The sequence below is a fragment of the Nelumbo lutea genome, chromosome 1 (genome assembly GCF_056320005.1).
Source record: "Nelumbo lutea isolate HS-2025 chromosome 1, American lotus-T2T, whole genome shotgun sequence".
Lineage (NCBI taxonomy): Eukaryota > Viridiplantae > Streptophyta > Magnoliopsida > Proteales > Nelumbonaceae > Nelumbo > Nelumbo lutea.
The window spans coordinates 118,984,383-119,001,540 of record NC_142684.1 but is presented as its reverse complement, the minus strand read 5'-3'; the positions used below and the strand labels follow the sequence as shown (position 1 = coordinate 119,001,540).

General features: G+C 38.4%; 1 protein-coding gene, 1 non-coding gene and 1 pseudogene across 3 annotated transcripts; 2 read left to right on the top strand and 1 right to left on the bottom strand.

The window, feature by feature from the left end:
* The first annotated feature begins 464 nt into the window (after positions 1-464).
* Positions 465-10,001, top strand: LOC148877089 (protein RER1B-like). Of its 2 annotated transcripts, XM_088981465.1 has the most exons (5): positions 465-865; positions 1,080-1,242; positions 1,441-1,819; positions 8,952-9,132; positions 9,594-10,001. In XM_088981465.1, the coding sequence occupies exons 3-5, from the start codon at positions 1,470-1,472 to the stop codon at positions 9,645-9,647; spliced, it is 585 nt and encodes a 194-aa protein (XP_088837591.1). In that variant the 5' UTR covers positions 465-865; positions 1,080-1,242; positions 1,441-1,469; the 3' UTR covers positions 9,648-10,001. The 2 variants fall into 2 exon arrangements, with proteins under 2 accessions (XP_088837591.1, XP_088837601.1); XM_088981475.1 differs by lacking the exon at positions 465-865 and having other exon boundaries at positions 882-1,242.
* On the top strand, positions 5,904-6,803 carry LOC148877090 (F-box/kelch-repeat protein At5g15710-like; annotated as a pseudogene).
* Positions 10,002-11,529: 1,528 nt separating the features above from the next.
* TRNAR-ACG (transfer RNA arginine (anticodon ACG)) lies at positions 11,530-11,602 on the bottom strand. Its single transcript has one exon. It is a non-coding gene; the product is annotated as a tRNA-Arg (tRNA).
* Positions 11,603-17,158: the final 5,556 nt, after the last annotated feature.

The window sequence follows — 17,158 nt, the reverse complement described above, 5'->3', positions numbered from 1 at the left end:
AATCAGGCTTGGACATGAATTTAGGCATGTAGATTTGAGTTTGGGCCTAAAACACCAGGCCTAACTTTTCTAAGGCCAAATTTTGGCTTTCTCAAAAATAGCTCACCCTGAGTCTGAGCCTGAACTTGACCTGACAATGGTTTACATAATAAAAATATGTTTTATATAAAAAATATATTTTATATGATAAATATATATGCTATATTTTTGTTCATCTTTTTTTTAAGCCATAATGACATATTCCAATATTTTTAGGTTTTGAGGTCATTAGATATAAATAAATCAGTTTTGTTGTTGAGTATTTTTTTTTAAATTTTTTGGCCGAATTCAAGCTCGAGATCTAAGCTCAATAGTTGGACTGGGCTTGGGCTCAGGCCTGAATATGTTCTATTGAAATAAAAAAGCCCAATTGAAAACTGATCGGTTTCTTTTAGATTAGTTGAAAATGGAATTGTTTCTTTGGTTTTTAGGTTAATGAAATTGAATCAATCGGTTCAACTAACCGTTTTTTTCCATTTCATCGGTTGGGTTCAGTTTTTCAAATTTTCATAAATCACTCATGCGGATGAGATCTATCTTCCCAAGAGTTTAAAATGTTTTAAAATGATATATCGATGTATGCATGCTTTTCGGGTCCACCGATACGGATACGTATTAATATTTTAATCCTTGCCGCACAAGATTTCGGTCTTCACGATTTCAACCACATCATTTCCACCTGCAGGTGTGCATAACTCAGAAGCCAATAGGAGGAAAAGAGTAGGAGAGGGAAGAGGTATAAAACTTAGACACAGAGAAAAGTCAGCATCTTTCCAGTTCAACCGACTGGTGAAAGTCTGAAACTGTAACTTTTCGTTTCTTGAAGGTGAGAACTGTTTGTTTATTGTGGAGTTCATTTCCCTAATTGTTCTTACGGATTTGGTACTGCTCCCATTACCCTAGTTAGCTAGCCTATGTTCTTCGTTGCCTGGTTTTCCTGATTTGTTATACTCACTATCTTTCGTCTGCACTTCAGAATCATCTATTGGAAAAAGCCCTAACTATTTCATTAATCCCAACATTTTTCTTTGGAAATCTAGGGTTTATTTGGGGATCTCTTCGACGTACATCTGTTTTGTCTAGATCTACGTTCTGGGTAAGCAGAGCTGGTTGGATTGGCTCTTCGATATTAGGGTTTATTCGAGTATTAAGGATTTCTCCTTGCTAGAGATCTGCAACACAAGATTGTCGGACTAAGAGCAGGTACGACTTCTTCAATTCGTTGTCTACGATATTACAATCCTAATTTAGATATAAATTTTTATCACCCTTATCAGTATCAATATTTAATTGGTAAAATCTATGATGTAGGAAAGACATGATACCGGAAAGGCTAACTTTCTTATATGTATTGCTCCTTATCTATTTCTGCTTGAATTTATTAGAGTTTCATTTTGTTAGGCACGCGGGACGTATACAACTTGAATTTCATGGAGGGACCTGGAGGCGATGCCGCCTCTGCCGTGGCGCCTATCGCCAAATGGAGAAATGATTTCTCCAGGGCGTTTCAGTACTATCTGGATAGATCTACTCCTCATCCAGTCCAGAGGTGGCTGGGAACACTTGCTGTTGCAGCCGTTTATGTTTTGCGTGTTTATTATGTCCAAGGTTTTTACATAGTGTCCTACGGTTTGGGGATCTATGTCTTGAATTTATTAATCGGGTTTTTGTCGCCAAAAGTTGATCCAGAGCTAGAAGGTTTAGATGGGGCTTCACTGCCGACAAAGGGCTCCGATGAATTCAAGCCTTTTATTCGCCGCCTCCCTGAATTCAAGTTCTGGTAATTAAATCTTTAACATAGTTTTTCTTCCATGTTGTTCCATCCCATTATGGCTTTAAGCAAGGTTTGTCTGGTTTCTGTAAATACAATGGAAAATAATTTTCTCATCCGAGCATCTTTTGATTGTTTTGCAAATAGTAATTCTTTGTTGTTTCCTTTCTGTTGAGTTGTGGCTTGAGGTTTTGAACATTGCTGTTCCAGTCATCCTTATATTGAAGTACACTTTCTTTGTTGGTGAATGCTGCTTGATATTTCTTTATTTTTTGGGATTGGTAACATCCAACTTTATTGAATTTGACTAAAAGAATAATATGTTACAAGAAGGTTGTGCTGAGCACCCCAAATGATTCAAAGCTACCTACCCATATATACATGTTTCATGTGCATATTTCCATTATATCTCCTGTATCTTGGTTCCCAGTACAATTGACTACGATTTGCATCCTGCCTAGCTAAAGAATTAGATAGACTATTGGCTGATAATTGAATTGGTAACATCCAACTTTCATTTACTTTCTATGCTGCTAAGTTCCAAGTGCATTATGTTGGAGCCAGCCTATGATCACCTTTGAATCTCCTTATATCACAATGTTCCTGTACTGTAATTAACTTAGTCTGTGTAAAACAGCTAATCATTCTGCCCTGGTTCAACTTGTGCATGTCTAGAACTCCTTAGGCCACGTTTCGAAATGATAATGTACAATGCAAAAGTGATGTACACTGGTTTGTGAGAATGCAAAATCGATTTATGTTTGCACATATGATTGTGCCTACTTTATTTTTTTTTCCTAATGGTGCAACCACACAAAGAGGAGACAGAATCAGCCAATTGCCGATTCCCTCCCCTCTCTCATCCTCCTCCTCTTCTCTCTTTCTGCACCTATCCCTCCTTGTATAGTGCCACAGAACAGGGAAGATTTCAGACTTAACACGGTAGAGAATGAGCTCTGCTTGATTGGCCACCTCTCCCCTTCCCTTTATTGTTTCTTTGTTGCTCCTCCTCATCTGCGAACCTCTGTATTTGGGAGCCATTACTCATGTCACTGAACCTTGTCTTCCTCCCACCAGTAAGCATCTACATACTCATGGAACCCAGCTTACCCTTACCTTTTGTATTGAGGAATCACAAAACACTCAAAAGTCAAAACGTGTGTAGGAGATTTATACTGGTTGGATCCATGGAAACCTGATATTGCTGTGTTCCAATGTGGAAGATGTAAACTTACTGTTTTGATGGTTTACCAATGGCAGCTAAGACTCCTCTCCTCTGGCTTGATGAGTGCAAAGCACTCATTTACAATGTAAAGTTGTAAAAAATTGTAAATTCCTGCTGGCCAACGTTATAGATATTCCCTGTAACCAAATGCTTGCAAAACCGAACCGGGTTGCATAAATGCACTGGTTCTGTGCTTGAATCGCAAACAAATGCAGCCTTAGCGTTTCTCCAATGACAAAAGCATGGTCAAGTAAATGTGATATATCAGAAGATTGGTTAAAGATATTCTAAAAAATTATGATATGCACTTTGACATATTTTCTTTGTTAATTTATGTACAATATATTAAATGCTAGAAATATGTGTAAGGTGTATATACACATTCCCAACATCTATTGTAACTTGTATATGTAGTTATGTATTAGCTAAAATATGTGAATTTAAGAAGGTTGCTGATTTTAACATGTCCCATTTTTGAAATGGGTCCATTACAAGATTGTCCAATGTGGCTGCTCTCAAACTTGAATACCCATCTCTAGCTGACGAGCGTGAGGATGGGGTTCAAAGAGCAGCTACTTTGTGCAAAAGATACTAAAGGTTAGGTCTGTGTCTAGTCCACCCCTCTCAAGACCCTGGATAACTGGGACCTTCATTTGTTAGTGGCCCTTTCTTAATTTGAAAAGGGATGAGTATTAATCCCCATCTATAGCTGATAAGCATGAGAATGGAGTTCAGGTCTGAGAGCAGACACTTTGTGCAAAACATACTGAAGGCTAGGTCTGTGTCCAGTTCACTCCTATCAAGACCCTGGATAACTGGACCTTCATTTGATAATGGCCCTTTGTTAATTTGGAAAGGGAGGAGTATTGCGGGATCCATTCTCTTTCATTTGAACTAAAAACATTTTTTACTCAAAATTTGTTCTGAACATGAGTCTAGCCAAGTCACTAAGAGTAAAAACTCTGTGCAGGAGAACAACAATCACCTGTTTGGATTTTTCTTATTCATGAAATTTTGTCTCTTGTCTGTTCAACCTTTTTGACCCTTTTCTTTTTTGGCACAAAGTGGTTGCTATCAGATTGAAACCTGCACAAAGTGGTTGCACCAAGCAATAATCCTTATATATACATGTATACAAACATATGTATATATGTATGTGCATAAAAATGCTTAAAAATTTATTTGGAATAGCATATATTCATATCCTTTAATTTTTGGTAGCTATATGCTGAGTTTTTGGCTTTTTTTTTTTACTTTTATTTTTTTGGACTTTGAAACCCTTAATATTGTTGGAGTGAACCACACTCCCCTATCCAAAAAAGTGTTTTGCATTCATGTAGTCATGTAATTTAATGTATGTTCCTAATGATTCTATTTATTTCAATTTATATTACCCTTTTCCTACAATGTGCAATCTTATACCTTGCTTGGTGAATTGTGTTTGCTGAATGAATTTTGCTTAATTCCGCAGGCTTGCATCCATTATGTTGTTTTCTTTGTGATCAATTTAAATAACCTATGATGGGAACTCTGCTGAAATTTGGATTGATGGGAAAATTACATGTTCTGCTGTTTGTTTTATTTTTTTTGGGTGCTCTTGATGTCTATATATGGTCTTTCATGTATTTTAGAAATTGAGGTCCTTGAAATGTTCTCCCAATTGATTGAAAGAAATCTATGCAATCACCATCTGGAAGAAAATGCATATGATGCACAGGGGCTGCTGCGGGGGGGGGGGGTGGGTTGAAGTGGAAACAAAATTAGGGCCTGTTTGGAAGGGCTGAGCTTAAGATTCAGCTAAGCTGGTTCAGCTGCTTTGAAGCGCTCCATATAAGCTATTCAAAGAGACTGAAGCCGTGAAGCAAACAGCCCTTCAAATGATTAACTGACAACCGATTTGGGCTCTCTGGATCATGGTTCAAACTTCAAAGTATTGATACACCTGTGTATCAACAGAGACGTATCGGTACTTTAACTGATGTGCCTTTTATTTTTTTTTAGTTTTTTTGTTCAAATTTCAGTTTTAACTATAATTATATATATTTCATAATAAAAAAGAGTTCCTGAAAACACCTGTAAACAGGGTATTGGCACTCAAAGATATGATACAGTGCGTCCCGTATCGTGCGCATTGTGTTGATGCTTTGAACATTGGTTTGGATTTTTCACCAAACATAGCTTGATGGCTGTTTGTGGGGCCTACCTTGGAAAGGCAGAAGCTGCTGTGCTACAGACCTCTCTAATTGGTACTTAACTTTCACAATGATCTCCTTAGTGTGAAAGAGATCTATAGAATTTTTTGTCCACCTATCAAGAATCGAAGACTTAATTTCTTTGTGCAGTTGACTGATAATGGAACTAATCTAAGGCCTTGTTTGATAATTAATTAGAAGTACTTATTTTAACAACCACTTAAGGTTGTTTCTTGTTTGGTAATCCACTTTTCAAATCACTTATTATGTTTTTAAGGACTTATTGGGGTGGGAATGTTTGGTAAGCTACCTTCCCCATAAGTGCTTATATTGACACAAATGACAACTTTAGCCCTCACTTCTTTGAGTCTTGTCTATTCTTTAACCTCTCAGATCTCCACCTCTCCACTTTCCTTTACTTCTTTTATTGCTTTACTTTGCCTTCATCTGCTCAATTACTGTTATCCGGCCTCCACTGCAATGACGGTGAAGCTTTATTACAACCAGAGTCGGTTCACCGGCGTAGACATTCATATCCAAAATGAAGAACAGAGAGAGAGACCAGGGAGAACAGGCTGAAGATTAACCATAGCGATCACCCGCTGGAGAACGGGCACCGAAGAGAGAGAGAGAGAGAGAGAATTTCCAAACCGACTAACCCAAGAGAGAACAACAAGCAAGCAACCGAAATCAATCAAAAACCATCTCAGATTTCCCCCACCTTTCTACTGTAGATCCCAATCTTTCTAGGGTTTCATTCTTCTTTCTCTACTTTTCTCAGAAGAACAGAGGAAGAAATCAGATATGGTGGAGAGGCAATCCTTCTTCAGTCGGTTGCTGGAGGAACTAACGGAGAGGATCCTGGCCCGCCTCCCCATCTCTGTCGTGTTCCGTTGCTGCTGCGTATGCAAGCAATGGAACTCCTTGCTAACATCCAATTCCTTCCTGGACCTATGGGGTTAGTTCTCCCCTAGAGACAACCCTCGTTCCGGTCTACCACACGCGCCACATTGTCGCTGCTTACAACCCTCGTTCCGGTCTCTGGAACAATCTCCCTCTGTACGATCGGTGTTCTCTTGACTCCTCTCAGGTCCTCCTCTTAGCGTCCTTCGGTGGTCTCCTATGCTTTCGTAACCACAATTCCGATTACCCTACCTTGATCGTCTGCAATCCTGTCACTAGCACCCATAGGGTCTTGCCCAATATGCTTCAAATTCAATACATCGATATCGTCGGCATGGTCGCCGATGGGATCACCAATTCGTACAAGATTTTGGTCATTGGAACCCCTGAATCTAATTCAAACGAGAGCATTGCCGGAGTCTATGATTCTAGAACACAGCGGTGGGAACATCATTGTTGGTTCCAGCTGGAATTCTTGTAGTTTTGGTATGAAGTTCATGCGATTTGGCATGACAGACAAAGCGATTAGCACTGTCAGTCTCGTCACTACCACCGGGTTTTTCTCTATAATAGAGATGGAACAAATATTAGGATTGATGCTTAATGTAAGAAGGGTTGCTTGGGTGATGGTTTAAGGCTTCTCGAAGAGATGGAACAATTATCAGGGACTGGTTCGAATGAATGGAGGAGGTATAACACTCGTGGGGGTATTTTAGGCATTATAAAAAATGATCAGGGACTGGTTTCTTATTTTTTGGAGAAGCACTTCTTGAAGAAGTACTTAAAAAAAGCCAATTTGAAGTCACTTTTTCAAAGAAGTACTTTAAAAAAAGTACTTCCCCACTTTTTTACCAAACACCCATAAATACTTAAAAACCACTTAATGTGTGGTCCCATGTCTTAAAAGAAGTACTTTGAAGTGTGTTCTCAAACAGGGCCTAAGTCAGAGGTCACACAAGTGCTACCATATCATTGTGCGAAGTTTGCCAACACTTCGGCTTGTATTATCTCCATCAAGTAGAGTTCATATATTTTTGTATCAAATTAGGTGTGACGAACTGGCAATTTGGTTGCTATGAGTTGACCTCTCATATGGGGGGTGGGGGGTTACATGGGACTGGGTCAGAAATTGCCACCCCCATGTAGCTTGATTTTGTTGTATTATACTTGCCAGAGGTCAAATGAGAGAATTTTAATTGCTGAAAGTTGAAATGTGATGCAGTGTTTTCAACTGGTTGTTGACCTGAACGGTTAAGCCCTTTGAACTGTGACCCGGTTGCAATTCTGTTTTGGGTTAACCCCAAACCCAATAGTTGGCCAAAAATTGTTGACTTGGTCAGAGACCTATTGACCTGGATGGCTGAAGAGACTGGATCTAGTCCCACTAAGGGTCCCAACAGCAATTGCAGCTGTACATGGGAACATCTTGCCATGAGGACAAGGAAGATGTTCCCAATGCACGGCTGCAAAGGCTGTTATGACTGGTTGTTGGGACCTGATCCAAACTCATGGTTGAACTGTCAAGCTGCTTGACTGGGACAACAGGTTACAGGTTATAAATTACATATACTTCAGTTTTATTCTTTTTAGTATACCTATATATATACGCACATTTATCTATGTAGGGTATAAGAGGGTTGCCTCCACAGAGTTGGTGGTGGTCAAGCCTCTGAAGATTTGAAGGAGCGAGAATGGTCTGAGAGAGAGAGAGAGAGAGAGAGAGAGAGAGAGAGAGAGAGAGAGAGAGAGAGAATTTATTAAATGAAATAATTTCTAGAATCTTCTTGCCATGAAATTAGGTGGCCGGCCGGTTACTTGCCAGCTGGTAACATCGATCTATGCTCACTTTGCCCTGAATTGCCTTTATAAACTGGAAACTGGGTTAGCCATTGGGCAAGATGTGTGAAAACTTCTGGAGGCTATAACTTTGTGCTCAGTGGTTGGATTGCTTTTTCTCCCTTAAATTTGGGTAACTTTTTGCAATATATGTGATGGATGTAAGACACTGAAGGCGCCTTAGCCCACTGATTTTGCGAACAAAGTGCCTTTTTGGCCTAAAATCTCAATTTTTAGCTTTCTTATAATTTATATAAAGATTTGAACTCAAACTATATATACATATATATATATATATATATGATGCAGAATATAATAATTTATTCCGAATATATATGTATTAATTATATAATTATATATGCAGAATATATAATGATATCACAGGTTGACCTGTTCAAGTGGATGGTTGAATTTACCCATGACCTGGAGGGAAATGGGTCAGCTCTGGTTTAGATTTAAAACACTGATGCGATGCTTGAAGTGGTCTGGTACTTTTGTAGCAACCTTCTTAAAGGTCGTCTCTTATTTCTTTTTGATGAGCTGGTTGTCTCCTATTTCTATTAATTTAATTTTAGACTTACGGTTGACATGATGCCAAGCATGTTTTGAAATGCTTTGCTCTACAATCCAATGATGAAAATGTATTTCCTACCTGTTTCTTTTAACCACCATCATGGATTGATATATGTTATTTGGTTTATTGGTGATTAATACTTGTCAATATTGTGACTTCATTACTCCCAGCGTGCACAAATGATTTGTTTTTAGAAAGTTGGTTTTTTCTGTGTTGATCTTCATTTCATTGACAACTTAATGTTAGTTTGTTTTTAGGTTGCTTGTTTTATACTTTAGTTCATGTCATTGGAAGAGATTCTGCTCTTGCATGTTTCTTTTTTCACCTGAACCAGTGAAATCAAGAGTATATTTTTTAATGCATGCAGTAAAATCTTGACACTGAGCAACATTTCTTGTGTTATTATTTCAGGTATTCAATTACAAAGGCTTTCTGCATAGCTTTTGCTATGACTTTTTTCTCCATGTTTGATGTGCCTGTATTCTGGCCCATATTGCTATGCTATTGGATTGTTCTTTTTGTGCTTACGATGAAGCGTCAAATCCTACACATGATCAAATACAAGTATGTACCGATTAGCATTGGAAAACAGGTGAGCTTGAAACTTAATTTATTTATTTATTTCATTTTATTATTATCATTATTTTTTTTATTAAAAGCAACTTCATTCATTAAGAAGGTTCATACCATCCACCCTCCTTCCAAATGGCTTCCACTATAGCCTATACTAGAGCCAAAAGGACAGATTTCCTAAAATGTTCACCAGCAACGGCATAATCAGACTCCAAGATCACCTTTCTGAACAATTGCTTAGCCATTAACTTCAAACCCAAAAAGACAGCAAAAGATTCTGAGAAAAGAGAAGGCCGCCTCAGGATATCAGAAATATACAACCTGAAAAGGATCCAGATTCATTGTAAACAACGCATACATGACCTTCAACTAGTTATTACTTGGTAATCACCACAGTAGGTGGCATCGTCATGATATCATCGTTGTACTGTATTTCTCAACTTATTATTTTGTTTCATATTCTTACAACTTTAATGACAGAGGTACACCGGGAAGAAGTCTTCTCCAAGTGGCAGTGCCATGTCTAGGGATTAGTATTTTGGATTCATACTGGGGAGCGTACAACAGAAGAATGGAGAAGTAATACAAAATCCCCGTGAAGTTTCATGTTTTAAGATGTTTCCTGATGGAACGAACATATGTTTTATCTCGTTAATCGTTATGCATGCGTACGGACTCAAATTCACTTGGGCTTTCTTTTAAGCCCGCAGACAGTGGAAATGAAACTTGTGCATACATATATGATGATAAGGATTCTTTTATGTTCCTTTAAATTGCAGATGATGTAATACGCATGATTAAGTTCATACATTTTCTCATTTAACGTAGTTTAATTCTTCCAATGTAACTTCCAGCTTAGTGGATTAATATTTCCAACATTCTTATGCACTATGCTGCTATTCTTTTGGTGCCAGTGAAAGGAGTATCTGTAGATTTTCTTTCAAAAGGCTGTGTTTGGAAACAACACAAATGCAAATTTGTAGGAATTGACATTATACCGGTTTCAAAAAATACAATCCGGTTCGCTTGTGTATGTTTGATTTCCTCTCGTCTCATTTGGCAGTAACGATGTAAAACACCAGTGCATTTTTGTTGGTATTTTGAAACTTAAACAATATAGCTGTAAACCGTCTTTGTAGTTTATATCAAAGGTCATTTGGGTGAAGATGTCTTCGGTCAAGGTGTGGAACCAATCAGAAACTTCAATCTCCGCTTTGTTGGAATTAGACATTTCTGACCACTTCTCTTGCATCTCCACCACTCTTTCCCATCACTGGTATCAAAAGCTTATTAGAATAAGACAAACAGAGATTAATGGCATTTAAGGAAAAAATAAAGCGCTCTGAGAAAATGGGTGTTGATGGAAAATGGGTTAGTCATTTCATTTGTTGTTTCTGAATTCCTTCTGGACTTACTTTCAGGTTCTCTGTGGAAGCTTGGTGAGAAGATCTTTCTGTGGTGAGCCCATTTTTGGCCTTTCAGAGTTAATAATCCTTCGCCTTCAAGCTCCTTGACGAGTTGGTGGGAATCGTTTTTCTCGTAGAATTCTGATCTCAGGGTGCTGGTTTCTCAAATAAGGTCAAGATTAGTTACTGAGGCAAGGTGTAGGGCTAGGACCGAACCATACATGGAAGGTTGCAGCTGCAACGAGCCAGAGTTCCCATGTTAGATAAAATGGAAAAGATTACAGAGAACTGCAATGCACTAAAAGCAGTATACATTGCAGCAGAACTAAAGAAAAAAGAAGCTCTGCAAACAAAGTAGGGAACCTCAACAGCACTGGAGGTCCGTCGTTCTCTCAAATCTCAATCACCTAGATCTTAGATGCTCAAATCGGTTGATGAAATATTACTTATCAGATATCAAATCGGTGGAAAGGGCATGAGTATTTACTTCGTTAAAACCGAAGAGCTTTTCGCCTCAAGGTTGAAGTAAACTCTGACAAGGTTGCAAATTTACTTCGATCTTGAGGGTATTTTAACATTGTTCCCAAATACATGTAAATCAGGACTGAGGTACAATAATGCACCTAACTGGTATTTACACCGTCTCCAAACGCAGCAAAAGGGGCTCAAATTTGCATCCCAAACTATTTTATTTTGGCAACTTGAAAGATCGAAAGGTGCATTGTTTGCATTTTCTTGGTCTATTTTAGCACTCTGTGAAAGCCGAAACAAAGCAAATCAAGACTTTTTTGAGTCTCAGTCCCGAGTACCAAATATCAAATATGTTAATACTTGTACAAAGCAAAGAGGATACTTGACTTGGTTGGTTTGGGTGCAGGATATAAAGGTTAAAATCGCTCCAGTCGTCGGTATTGACAACAATATTTGGTCAGCATGGTAAATGCAATAGTGGCAAGAAAAATTGTACGTTCCTTTTTTTTCATAAAATATTTTCAAGATGGAATGACGGACAACTCCACTGGGAGTCGAACCCAGAATCTCTGGTTCCGTAGACTAGCGCCTTATCCATTGGGCCATGGAGTCAGCTTACTCTCAAACATAGTATATTCTTTTGATCAAGGTGGAGGTTCCATCATGCATTAAAAGTAACTGCAGCAATTTTATCACTAAATCAGGTTTGGTTCATTGTGTTGGTTAAGGTTAGGAGTGAAGGCAAATTAAAGGTTTAGGTGCTTTAAATTAAACCATGTTTAATCGGGGAACGTTCCTACCTCTACCACTATATTTATGAGACCGGAACTTCTGTTCATACAAGGCGCCCCACCGATCTTAGAGGCACATACCACCATGCATTGGGAATATCTTTCGTATTTATATGTTAATATTCTTGAGAGATATTTCCAATGTATGATGAAATGTGCATGTGAGGTTGGTGTGAGGTGCCCTATGTGAAGAGCAGATCCCAATTCTACATTTACTCAAGGTGCCAAGTTTCCAACCCATTGCTATTGGATTATGGGTTGGCTGGGAGCCTGGGACGTGTACAGTAAGTTTCACCTGGACCTTTTTCCCAGCCTAGTGGATTTTGTCGTTTATAAAATCATCAAACGTAGCTTCATAGGTTTATTCTCATTGAGTACACATAAAATATCATCGGTCATGACAGAGTTGTTGGATTTTAATCTCATAAGAGATTAAATCCAATGGGTTTGATTGGTCAATTATATGAGAAATTGCACTTGCACACTTGGTTGAAAAATCAGTTTTTCTCTTACAAAAAAAAAAAAACCAGTTTTGAACTTGTCGCACATTGGATAATTACAATGTTTGTTTTCAGTATTTCAATAGGAGCTGATTTACACTCCTTAAAATTGGTAGAGGAGAGTATGGGGATTCGATACCGCGCAACGCGCGCGCATGCGTGTGCGGCGCAATGAGGCGCACTTTGCTCGCACCCGCGTGGCTCACGATGGGCGGCTTTGGTTTTGGTGCATTGATGACTGTTGATCACCGTTGATGAGATCAACGGTCACGATTCGATCATGTGTGATCAAGAAGCACAATTCAAAGTTAACAGTCACCAACTGTTAACAACTTTTTAAGCAGTCACAATGGTTGAAATTGTGACTGTTCAAGGTGCCTTCCCTAAACCAACACCTACATTTTCCTCTTACCTCTTCAAAAATTATTTAAGAAGCATGAATGAGACTCCAAAACACACAATTTCGAAATTCACTATCTCTCTCTCTCTCTCTCTCTCTCTCTCTCTCCAATCCAGTCTGCTATAGTCTCACAGAAGGTTTCTTTGGAGACTCTTCAACTTTGCTGGTTGCAGATTCTCGCCCAAGGCTCTATTGTATCCTGAGAACAAATTTGCCTGTAACCCAACAGTAAACTCAATAAAACTGAGTGAGGGCAAATAACGTTCTAAAGACAGTGTCTTCAGACGCACCTTAAAGCTCTGTTTAGGTGCTTTAAATTAAACCATGTTTAATCGGGGAACGTTCCTACCTCTACCACTATATTTATGAGACCGGAACTTCTATTCATACAAGGCACCCCGCTGATCTTAGAGGCACATACCACCATGCATTGGGAATATCTTTCGTATTTATATGTTAATATTCTCGAGAGATATTTCCAATGTATGATGAAATGTGCATGTGAGGCTGGTGTGAGATGCCCTATGTGAAGAGCAGATCCCAATTCTACATTCACTCAAGGTGCCAAGTTCCAACCCATTGCCATTGGATTATGGGTTGGCTGGGAGCCTAGGACGTGTACAGTAAGTTTCACCCGGACCTTTTTCCCAGCCTAGTGGATTTTGTCGCTTATAAAATCATCAAACGTAGTTGCATAGGTTTATTCTCATTGAGTACACATAAAATATCATCAGTCGTGTTGCTGCATGTGTTTAGAACTGTGGACGTTTCGTGTTTATTAATTAAATATTTTATACTTGATTTATTTGGAAAGCTGAGAAAAGCATTGGTAAACCTGTTTATTGGCACTTAGGTGCTGTGACATTAGATGCCACTTTTACAAAATAGTGAATAAATGCCTATTTATTGGGGGGAGTACTAAAATGAAGTTTCTCCCAATGATAGGCGTGTACATAAACCAAAATCTATTTTTGCAAATCCCTATGGATTCACGTAATGAAGGAAATACTGAAATAATGCCTATTCAATAAACGCCCAGGATTCCAAATACACACTACATCTAACATCTCAAATCTACTTTTTCGCAAATAGTAAAAGAATTTTATCAGGCTAGTTCAGTGTTCGAATTCCACAATAATGGATGTCATTTCTTTAGCTGTACCTTTATATTCTTCTGATCTATAATATATTTTGACCTGACCCTATGCCATTAGGATTTAGAAATTTCATTCCAGGAGGGCAAGCAAAAACGTATTAGGCTGTTGGCCCCCAACAGCCAAAGTTTCTCCGGCTCGGGCTACCCTGTCCTTCGGCTTCTGTATCGGAAGGATCGTACCCACTTAGCCTCTGTCTGGGGCAGGAAGAGTGAGACTGAGAGGCTTTGCTGTTCCTGGATGGTTTCACCATCGCAAGCATCATTTGAAAAAAATGGGAAAGTGAAGTCTCAGCAGTTCAGCCTAGGATTCAGCAGGGATGATGGGAGGAGAAGTGACAGATTTCATGCACCAAGAGAGAGAGAAGAAGCTCGGATATAGAGTCGATATAAAGCTAGGGTTTCCGTAATAATGTAGTTGGATGTCGATAGACGATATACCTTTAGGTCAAGGACAAGGATTCCGTCATCTGTAACGAACTCAAAGAATGGAATTCGCTCCATGTAAGTCTGTAACCTCTAGGCGTGATGCCAATAATCCAGTTTCTCTTCTCTGAAAAGTAAAGCAGCACTATTAGGCTCAGGCTTGGGGGCAGGAAAAAACGAGTGAGGGAGAGAATAGAGGAAGGGAGTAGGGTTAAATATTAAATCTATCATTGTGGTTTAGCAAGTGGATACAAACCTACCCTATTATTTAAGAAATTATTTAAGATATCTTATACATTTTTGATAATGGATAAAATCCTCCCCTACCATTAATATGCCCTAATAATCCGTTGGCATGTAATGTCATGTGATAAATATAATTCCTCTTAATTTCAAAATTAATCTTTTGCAATCGATCTTGCCTTTTTTTTGTTGTTTGAATTTTCATCTACCCGAAAATCAAATTGATCTGAGGTATTAACCGAGGCGCATCAATTGCTGGTTGAAAACTATTTCCAAACCCCCCTTCGGCCTGTGTTTGGCCTTGGCCGTTGAGAATGTCTGGAAGGGCTCCCTTTCTGGGTAAAGCCCTAAAAAAAAAGTGCCATGACTTTCTCAAAGCTCTATGGGACAAGGTAGAGGATCCGAGATGAATCCTGATCCATGGGATTCTACAATGTGTTGTGGTGTTTCATCACCTCTTCAACCAGAATCATATTATAGGGGCGATGATGGAACTAGGAGAGGGTTTGTGTAAGCTTCGGAAGATGAACTTTACAAGTGGGCCTTTTTAATCAGTTCGAGATTTCTGCAGTTCTGGATTTTATATACCAGACTCAGTTAGAATTAGCAGCCTGTGCTGATAATTTTTGCATCACACAATGGATGGCTCAAAGCAGTCATATCAACTTCTTGGTAGCTTTGCTGCTGGGCAGTGCCTATATCATTTAAGGAGTGATAATAATGTTGCTGGTATACCTTTCTACCCCAAGGAATCTTACCACATCAGGAACCTCGTGAGGGTCAAGGTTCCCACTATTCATGCAACACGAGAACGTCTAATGGCCTGTTACTTCTGATGACTATCAGAAAAAAATATAGGCTGTGTTTACCTGTTATACCTGTAAAAGGTATCATTGTTTACCCAACAATATATTTCTGTTAGGCTGTGTTTGGAAATGATGCAATTAGAGTGTAAATGTCGGTTTAGGGTAAATTTGTATTCTAATTTACTTTTGCTTGTATTTGGCAACATTACATTTATGCATTGGCAAATAACAGATCAATGCATATTTACATTCATAATAAGATGTAAAAGTACATCATTAAATAAATTTGCATTCAAGTGAACTTTTGATAAAAAAACATATATTTTATTGAAATTCGTATTTGCATTCATTACATCTAAAAGTCTGTTTTGTAAAAAGGTAAATTTATCAGTACAAAATTAACCCAACTTTATAATTTATATAGACTGTTTTACACTACATATTTCATATCTGCATTCACACTAATTTGCATCGTTTCCAAACACAGTCTTAAACTTTTCCACGCTCGTCATTTCTCTTTCATACTCTTATTAGATTTTACTTTCTCTGTTACAGCCTCAAAGATCCATCTTTCTAATCTCACCCCTTTTCGTATCTGTCTTTTTTATTTATTTTTTTATTTTTTCCTCTGGTTACTGATTTAGGAGCTATAAGAATGGTTGTGTGGAACAACTTAGCAGGATAGTCGCCAATCACTTCCCTCATATCTGGGAATGTTACATTTTGAAAATTTAAAGAAAAATCGAGAGTAAAATAGTCTTTTCGATCTTTCTTTTATGGGTAACTAACGGTTGTCCATGTCTAGGGTACTTTAAGCAATTTCTTAAATCGTAGGGAAACTTTGTATCCATTTGCTAAATCATAAGGGTAGTTTAAGTATTTAACCCAAAAAAGAAAAATAAAATTGAGGGATTGTAGTGCTTCCTTGCGAGCGATCCAATTAAACATAGACACGCCAGGGTTGCAAAACTCTCTTGTGAGTTTCGACCACCCGATTCCAATTAAACTGTCACATGCCCATTAGTGGGTTTATATTATTTGGGGTGATGTTAGCTGGATTGTTAATTTGAGATTGCAACAAATTTGATACGTGTCTTAAGAGAATTCCCCCCTAAACATTAGCAGTTAGAGGGAGGGAACCCAAGCACATATGTACCACACAATAGTATTCCATACTACCGATGTGAGATATCTCACATTAATATTCTATACTACCAATGTGGGACAAAGGGATCGTAACATAAGCATGGACATTGTAGCCCTTTTTTGAAGTTCAAAACAGCCCTTCGTTTCATTTGTGGTGCGAGAATCTCTCTCAAATTCTCAAACTCTCTCTCTCAGACACAGCTATTTCCCACCACTTACAGCGACATTCTAGCTAATATTTGCTACTTTTTCCTTTGCTCAAGTGGGCAACTTCTTCTAAAAGTATTCCATCATTAAGAAGGAAATGACATTCATCCACCATTTTATTATTGTTGTCATCATAAATGATTGGCTTGCAAATAACTTTGTACAAAAAATAAAATTAACAAAAAGCTTGAGAAGACCTAATCTTCAAATTAGAAAGAATGAAAATTGTAAGTTGGGCTACCAAACCCATTTTTACATGCTTTGATGCAGACCAGAGTCGTTCACAACATGCACCACCCTACTTAGACATGGAAATGGAACTCTTGTATTCATGTTGGTGTTGGCTATGGGTGCATCCCCATAGGACCCAGACCCAAGCCATTGACAGCCCTAGACCACTGGCCATGAGCATATGCTGGTTAATGGTTGAGAAGATTTGAAGTCTATCCTGACAAGACAAGCACAATTAGATGGTTGGCACATGGAACTGAACCGG

What these genes read in the sequence shown, in the direction of transcription:
- LOC148877089 (XM_088981465.1), top strand. Translation starts at nt 1,470, where the DNA reads ATGGAGGGACCTGGAGGCGATGCCGCCTCTGCCGTGGCGCCTATCGCC. An exon ending in CTCCCTGAATTCAAGTTCTG is followed by an intron (nt 1,820 to 8,951) that starts GTAATTAAATCT and finishes TTATTATTTCAG; the next exon opens with GTATTCAATTACAAAGGCTT. An exon ending in CGATTAGCATTGGAAAACAG is followed by an intron (nt 9,133 to 9,593) that starts GTGAGCTTGAAA and finishes CTTTAATGACAG; the next exon opens with AGGTACACCGGGAAGAAGTC.